The 8888-nt window shown below is 40.7% G+C and overlaps 1 protein-coding gene across 2 annotated transcripts in view; it reads right to left on the reverse strand.

Moving 5' to 3' along the window:
• Casr (calcium sensing receptor) overlaps positions 1 to 5317 on the reverse strand; it is a 51651-nt gene extending 46334 nt beyond the window's left edge. For both annotated transcript variants that reach the window (XM_004648888.3, XM_012517152.2), the window contains exons 1-2: positions 5133 to 5317; positions 2074 to 2380 (exon numbers count right to left, since the gene is read on the reverse strand). In XM_004648888.3, coding sequence (XP_004648945.2) covers positions 2074 to 2380; positions 5133 to 5317 — 492 coding nt within the window. The remainder of the gene's footprint in view (positions 1 to 2073; positions 2381 to 5132) is intronic.
• Between the last annotated feature and the right edge of the window lie 3571 nt (positions 5318 to 8888).

Here is an 8888-nt window from a genome sequence, read left to right on the forward strand (position 1 = left end):
TCATCCACATGGCTGACACTGACAAAGGTTCTACAATCTGAGGTACAGGATCTCAGGATAAATCCTGAGGGGATTTCACTGACCTTATCAGATCCAAAAACTACAACTCTTGTTGCATAGGTCCTGCTTTACCTTGGTCTTAACCATACAGCAGAAAAGTATAAAAACGAAGTATAAGAAGTAAAGCCATGGTGTTATATTGAGCTGAAGGGGACTCAGATCAACAATTTCTGACATTGCCAATGAAGCAAAAGACCCAATACTATTACAGATTATTGAACTCTTTTAGGATATTTTGCTGAGTTTACATACCTATAATATTTAAATGATGGAAGTTAACAAAAAAAGGGGATACAGATGAATATCCATTTTGTACTGTGTATTCAAAATGGTTAGGATAGATATTTAGTTATATTCCCTTAATCAATAGAGGGATTTGGTCTAATGGTGTTTGTAAATAGGATATCAAGTCTACATCTTGTACAGCAATTAACCACTAGGAAGAATGTATGCAATTTGTTAATTATTGAAACTGTCCTACCAATTTGGTTTGAAAGTGTCTCATTGCTGTTTGTTTCTCAATAAAATTATGGAAAAAAATTTTAAAAAAAAGGAAAACCTGATGCAGCAAAAAAAGGAGTCATCAAGGCTGAAAAGCGAAGAAAAAGAAGGAAGAGGAGTAGGATGAGAAAGATGAGAATGAAGAGGTGGAAGAAGATGAAAAAGAGGATGAGGAGGATGAAGAAGAGGATGATGATGAGTAAGTTGGTTCTAGTGCAGTTTTTTTTCTTGTCCCCAAAGCATTTAACACCCCCTGTACACAACTCACTTCTTTTAAAAAATTGAAATGTAAGGCTGGGTAAGATTTGTTTTTAAACTGTACAGTGTCTTTTTTTGGTATAGTTAACATACTACTGAATGTGTCTGTAGATAGCCCTGTCCTGGTGGTATTTTCAATAGCCATTAACCTTGCCTGGTACAGTATGGGGGTTGTAAATTGGCATGGAAATTTAAAGCTGCTTCTTGTTGGTGCTCAGCACTAATTAGTTATATATGAGGACGTAGTTTTTCATCTTCAGTTGTCTCTGATGCAGCTTATACGAAATAATTGTTGTTCTGTTAACTCAATACCACTCTGTAATTGCAAAAAAGTTGCAACTGTTTTGTTGACATTCTGAATGCTTCTAAGTAAATGCAATTTTTATTAGAAAAAAAGAAAAACAAAATTTTATGTAAAAGATAAGTCACAATTGAGCTGATTCTCTTACCTATGAACATTTAGGTTGTTTCCAAGTTTTTATAACCATAAAATGATGTCACACAGCTATAGATACTCAGTGGAAAAAAGGTTTTCTTCACATTGTTAAGGGGGAAAAATCATGTGATAAAATGGCATTTGGAGTTTTTGGTCATTTTTAGGGTGGAAAAATGCAGCACTGAATAAATGTTTATTAAAGCACTTATGTCAGTGAAATGTTAGTATTTGAAAATGAAACTGCCTCCCCATGTAGGCCAAGATCTTGCACTGTGGAGCTTGCTTATTCATAGATGCTCTATAAATATCTGTCAAATGAACTACACTTCTTTCCAGTTCTTGAATACACAAGATAATGGTTAAGTTCCTGTTTTGTGAGAAATATACTCCATTTATCTGTGAGCTAAACTTTTAACCAGATGGTAAAGAAGTAGATTTTGAGGAAATAGAATCAAGAACAGATATCTCAAAGTTAGGATTTATGTTGAGTGGTCTTATTCCTTTTAATAAAATCAAAAACAAAGTTATGCACCAAAGGACTACCTAGGAAAATAATAGCTGAACACTGGGGGAAAGAGACTAGGCTGCACACATACATGGTATATGTAAAGAATTCTGGAAGAGTAGGTTTAGTTGGCACTGTTGACAAATCCCAAAAGGTCATGACACAGTGCTCCCATTAAATAGGAAGTCTTTGGTGCCAATGTAAAGTCAGAGATGGGAAAATAGCAGTTTATGGATGCCATAGTGATGACCTGCACCCCACCAGGTGTTCTCTCTCACTCCTGCCCACAGTGTCCATGTGAGAAAAGCCTTACCTGGGGGATGTAGAAGAGCCCCAGTAGATTGGCCACTGCTGTGGAGACACCAGAGCCGGTCGCTCCCACCACAGCAATAGTGGAGGGGATGTGTTCTGAGCAGTTGCAGAACTCATCCAGGTTCAAAGAATCTATTTTGTTCTGGGCAACAAAACTCAGAGTGGCCTCCAAAGCCTTTGAAACAGTGTTGCAAGTGTCAAATATCCTGTATCCCAGTGTCATGTTAGGAAGAAGGGCCGGACTGCTGTTGATCTCCTCTATGGCAAATATCATGGCTTGTAACCATCGAAACCCACGGAAATTATACCTGGAACAGAGAAGCAGAGGAAATTGGAGAGCCTTCTGTGAACTGTTCTAGAGTAAGGGCTGGGCAGAGCTGGGTTTGAATCATGGCTCTGTTAGCCTGAGGTTTTGTCCCAGCTCATTGAGACTCACAGTCCTCTCTGGAAATTGAGGGTAATACTTGCCTCCTTAAGGTGGCTGTGAGGATGATGACACGAGGCATTAGGTGAAAGTCTCACCATGGTGCCTCCCAGTTAGGGAGCAGTAATGACAGATTGTTGTTAGTGGTTTATAATCTTTTGTAACCAGTAATATTCTTTGATATTAGTAATTCACGGAATCATTTATTTCTGTCTCTACTAGCAAATAATTTGTAGTAGTTGATCTTAACTACTTTAATAGAAGTAGTACACATTTTTAAAAAGAAAAAGGACCAGGGAAAATATAACCAGATTAGGATATTAATATGTGGGAGCCTAAAAATAACCTCAGATTTGCAGATAAGACATAAATTTATATTATGAGATTCCTGGAGGTGAATGGAGAGATTTTGAGAAAACAGTGATCTCGTCTTTGCAAGCAAACAGATGAAAGGTGTCCAGTGTGGTGGTTATTTCTGGGTGTTGAAATGATGAGCTTTAAAATCCTGTGCTTTTAGCCTAGTTGCACATCATATTTAAAAATGAACATGCACGCTTTTTCAAAGGAGATTATTTTAAGGAGAAATCAAGCAAATTAACAAAGACAAGTAGGGCCAGTGACATAATTTTCACAAGACCAGCACTTGGGCCCAGGTGAGGGCTACATGGATGTGCTGACTCCATGCATGCAGGTCCACAGGACACTCCTGGCCATGTGGCAGACTCTTGCACTGTGGGTTTCATGACTTGAACTCAGTGCCAGGAAGTTGGAAATCTGATCTGTTATCCTTCACTGCATTGCTCAGGTTCTTCATCTAACTGTAAGTATGACATTTTTCTCTCTGTTACTTTTTATATTTCCTTCATTTATTTTCTTTTTAAGAAAAATATTAATTTTGCTGATATATTTCAGATATAGATAAGGATCACATTCATCATAGGGAGTTTGTGCCTGTACATGCTATATCTCGATTCTTGTCTTTTCCATTTCCCTCCTGTTATGATTCGTGTCTAGTTGACCCCCAAAGCCTCATGTAGCCATTGGGGCATGGTTCTAGAGTTTGTGATTACTTCATGGCCCAGGGCTGGAATAATGGGTGTGACTGCTACACTCAGCCTGGGCAGATGGCCAGAATGCATCATAAGGGAGACAGACTTGCTCTCTCTTGCCACTGCTGTCACAGCTCCTCCTTTTTCTCTTTGCTCTTTGCTGTTTTCCACCACCATAAACTGCTGCCCTCTGCCATGTGTCTCTCTGCCTTAGAGCTAGCCGAGCATGGACTGAGACCTCCACTAACTGAGAGCTAAATAAATCTTTCTTTCCTTAATTTTGGGTGTCAGATATTTTGTCCCAGAAATGAGAGAGGAGTGACTGAGATACCCCCCTCCCTTCAACCACTCTTCTCCTCCTTATTTACAAAAGCTTTGTTTCCATTTTTTCTTTCTTTTCTTTTCCCTTCCTTCCTTTCTCCCTTCCCCTTGTGTAATTCCTCTTCATATTTAAACATTTTCTTCCTATTTCAAAAATATCTATTTTACATTTTGGTCCTTATTTATTATTTCTTACTTAATGTTAGCTCTGTATATACGTGGTATATATATATCATTTTCCCAGAAAAGAATGACAGAGTATTTTTACACATGAGTCACATGAAAGGTACAGCCAACTTAAATTCTGCACTTAGTTTTTTATGCATAAAATATGTACTTATATTATCTAATGTACTGTGTCTCTCTAGAACATGAACAGAAACCCAATGTTGAATAATCCTGCTTTTATTTTCATTTTCCAGGTATGAGGAAGATCAAGAAAACCACTGAATCCCCTCTAGAAGTTGCTAGTCTCAAATAGGAAGTGCTACCTTCTCAGAGAAGCTGGGGCAGGCCTTGGGGGGCAGTCACCACTTCTGATTAAGGAGGAGATACAATGTCACTTACTCAGAGGAGGTCACATCGTACAGCAAAGAAGGGTCCACCCCCCAATTCCACACTGTGCGGAGGTCGCGGTAAACTAGGAAACATCAGGTAGAAGACAGCTGGAACAGTGAGGGATCTGTGAACCCTGCCATGCAGGAACATGGCTGATGAGAGAAATGAGACTATTTGGAGCTAGAGAAGAAAAGGGTAGTAGGACACATTTGCTATCTTCAGTCAGCCGAGGGGAGAGTGCACTGAGAGGTATGCTCTGCAGGCTGTGCTGCTCAGCCTCTATTAAGTGTATTCTGTTCGTGGGGGGTTGGGTGATCAGGTACTAGTGGCCACTGAGGCATGTAAGTCAGGGAGAATGTACTACTAAGGTTTGCGAGGGCTACAGTGCACTTCCTTCTCGGCACTTATTCTTCCATTAAAGCCACACTGTCGTCAGCTGCTCCCACCAGGTGGGGGAAAAGTGGTGACCTGGCTACCAAGGAACTGGGCTTTAATAGGGGAGGGATTTTTCTACTGGGTACATTTGACATTGTAGTTTTGGAAAAATATTCTTTCGGGAAAGAAGAGGAGACAGCAATAAGCTTTAGCATGATTGTGAATCAGCATTTTTGAAAAGAGAGAACCAAGTTTTACAAAGTCGTTTAGGGGTTTGTATAGATTTTTTCCAACCACCCAGAAAAGATTCTCAGATCTGGCTCCTTCCCTTACCTGATACATTCCACTGACTCTGGCCTTGATTTTAGATCTTGATCTTTGGCTGCTACTCCAAAATGAATAGGAAAGAGCCCACCCAGGATAATGTCTCCTTTCTTCTGGGCTCGCTGGTCAGGCCCATAGGCAGAGGAGTACCAGGCGAGGGCCAAGAGGACCAAACAGCAGCCGTAAGACACCATGACTCTGCCTTCTCTCCCGGGCAGAGACACAGTGCTCATAGTGGTTTGGGGGCACCGAGGACTTTCTCCCCTGGTGCAGCTCATGCCCTGTGGGGAGGCTGCACATCGACAGAGTAATTATGAACAGAATGGAAGCCCTGGTGTTTGCATTTCCATTTCTGTCTTCTCCATTGCAGACAGGTAGGGTGATGGTCTTTGGGTCTTCAGGGGCCACATCCTGTAGAGGCTGTCAGTGAGGCTTTCTAAAAGAAAAGAGGTAAAATGGATTCAGTGAAATATACACCCCATCTTAAGATGACTGCCACAGAGATGCCTCAGAATGTCAGTTTAGAGGGGTTTAAGAGTGGCAGATGGAAAAGGCATGACTTGGAGTCACAGTTTTAGGTCACCTCATATAAGATACGGAACACTTTAATTGCACACATCACTGAAAGATTATGTTCTGTCATGAAAGTCCATATTTTGAAGAGGTCATTGATAAGCTAAGGCCTCCAATGATGCAACTTTTGGGGTGTGCTCTATTTTTTCTTTTGCATGAATAATGCATAGAATTGGGTTTAGTGGTAACAGAACCCTTGACTATATTAATGTATTTTATTCAGTGCACATATTCCTATGGAAAGCACAGAACAAAGCATATTTAAATTTAAATCTAAAAAAAAGAAAAAAATTAAATCTAACTTGAAACAGAACAAAAAGTCAGAAAAGACCATTTATTTATTAATTTTTTCTGATGTCCCCTTTCATGCAGATTGCTGATTCTGATTGATATGACACTCTTAGAAGAATAGTTCTTGTAGTCAGATAAATTATAGGTCAGATGTTTTAAAAAAATAAGATTTGACAATTCTATCTATGAAGACTCTTCTTCTATAGCATGACTGACCTAGTAAAGACTACTTTCTATACTCTGCTTCCTATCCCACCCACCCCATGTGTTGGTTACCAATGACATATTGATACGGACTAAATGCACAGCCTTTCCTGAGTTTTTAGGGCCAGCATTGAACTGTCAATCAGCTACCTCCACCTCAAAGTCTCAAGGTGCTTGAACTTCACAAGCCCTAAACTCACCCCCCTCCCAAACCTGTTCCTTCTTCATTATTTTCTATCACAGAAAATTACATGCCATCTACAAGGACTCAAGCTTAGATATCATCTTTGCTTCGTCTCTCTTCTCATCATTGTTCTTTATGTTCAATCACTGTCAGGGTTTATATGAGAATGATTCCCAAAGTCCGCACACATTCATAGATGGGGCTTTTGGAAGAAGACTGGGCCACAGGAAGGCTGTCGCTGACTTGCTGTTAGAAGGTGGGGCCTGGTCAGGGGAAGCAGCTTCCTGGGGCACACCTTGAAGGGTAGACCAATGTCTCCTTCTGTGGCTCCTACTTTCTCTGTCCTTCCTGGATGCCACAATGTGAGCAGCCTTCCTCTGCCAGACCCTCTGGCCATGTACTTCCTGACTTGGAGTCAGCTGACTTTGGACTGAATCCTCTAAAAACTTGCACCAAAAAAAAAAACCATCTCCTTTAAGTTGTGAGAACTGTGAATCGTGTCTTAGCAATGGGAAAGTGACCAACACAGTGACAAAATACTATGAATTCTTTGTGCTGAGTATCTCTGGCACTCATCTATTCTTCTCTGTTTCCAGGGCCATCGGAAGTCTCACTATTTCTTACCTGGATTTCTTCCCCCTGTTTAGCCTCCCCCACTTCAGTTTTGTTTCTTTGCGTCCTGCCTTTGCAAATCTTTGCATCCAGTAGATATCTGAAGCACAGGCTCTGGGATTAAACCTGGCTGTGAACCAGAGCTCTGCTACTTCTCATGAACTCTCACAGTACACAAACTTTGGGGGCAGGTCATTGATTTCTGTGATCTTAGCAAAATAATGCATGGAAAGCCATTAGCACAACTAGGAAACACATGAAAAATGCAAGCTACAACCAGTCCTTCTCCAGCTTCACTCTTGCTGGCCTTCTCCTGAATGTCCCACTCCAGCCTTGCTGCACTTCCTTCCTTTCTCAAGCATCTCAGGCTTTTAGGATATGAGATATCTCACTGGCTCACTTTTTTTTTCTGGCCCAGACTTCGGCTGGAAAACATCTAATCTTTCAACTTGCAGAGGCCCATAAATGTGGTGAGTGGTGGGGCCTTTGTGTAACTGCAGAAAAGAGCTCATCCTGGGGCAGGCACGGCCTGGAGGGGAAGAACACACTGTATTTCAGCCTGTGTGACGTAGTCACAGTCATACAGTGAGCAACTCACAGGGCCCTTTCAGGAGGCAGATGAGGCCTGAACTTCCAGGCTAGGAAGGGTCCCCTCTATGAAGATGGGCCTTTATATCTTGGATCTTGGAATTCTCCGTTTGTTTTTTTGGTTTTTTTTTCTCCATAATTTTATTGAGAAACAAATAGCAATGAGACAGTTTCAAATCAAATTGGTAGGACAGTTTCAATAATTAACACATTGCATACTCTCTTCCTAGTGATCACTTGCTGTACAAGATGCAGACATTATATCCTATTTACAAATGTTATTAGAACAAATCCCTCTATTCATTAACTATATATGTATCCTAACCATTTTGAATACACAGATACAAAATGGACTTTCATCTGTATCCCCTATTTTGTTTAGTTCTGTCATTTGAATATTATAGGTGTGTAAACTCAGCAAAATATTCCAAAAGAGTCCAGTAGGAACTCTCCTTTTGGAAGCTTTATTATAGTCACATACATATGTGTCTGATTCCAGAGCCCAGGCTCCATACCGCTGTTGGGTGCTGTCTTTCACCCCGTAGGAGCCTTCAGTAGTCACCGTAGAAGGGGCATGGGCCTCATCCAGAAGGTGCACCCAGCAGACACTCAACTCCTGAGAAATTTCCCCAGCAATGTTTGAGCATCCATGACCAGCCAGCCAGCTTTCAGACTCTAGTCCTACATTTAGATTTTTGACTTCTTTGGTTGGATGTTTGTCATATGTTCACTCATACATTTAAACAGTAGCTAAGTTGAGGCCTGGGACTGTACAGGCGACAAACACACATTCCTATTCATAGGACCTTCCAGTCCAGTGGGCAGGAACTGTGTGTTTACACTCAGAAATGGAAAACAAAATTATAACTTTGTTTCTTTTGACTAAATTCAAATCTGTCTCCTTTCCAGCACTTAGTGCAGTGTCTGAAATAGTAAATGATGAATAAATGTTTGCTGAATGGATGCGTAAAAACGTACTTTGGAAAGAGACAGAAACTAGCATTTATTGATCAGGCGCTATGCCAGCTCCTTTAACACCAATGTATTTAAAACTGCTGGGCTGGGGAGATAGCTCAGTGGCATAAGCCCCTACTTGGCAAGTGCAAAGTTGTGAGTTGAATCCCCAGTACAAACACACACACACACACACACACACACACACACACACACACACGAAAAATTCTGCTAAGCAATTTGGCAAAGAAAGTAATATGAAGTCCATTTTTTTATGTAGTAAACTGTAGCCAAGTGAAAAATGCTGGTACTTTGTTTAAAAATGAGGAAGGAGAAGGGAATGGGGAAAAAAAAAGAGG

This window comes from Octodon degus, unplaced genomic scaffold (genome assembly GCF_000260255.1).
Source record: "Octodon degus isolate 3935 unplaced genomic scaffold, OctDeg1.0 scaffold00147, whole genome shotgun sequence".
NCBI lineage: Eukaryota > Metazoa > Chordata > Mammalia > Rodentia > Octodontidae > Octodon > Octodon degus.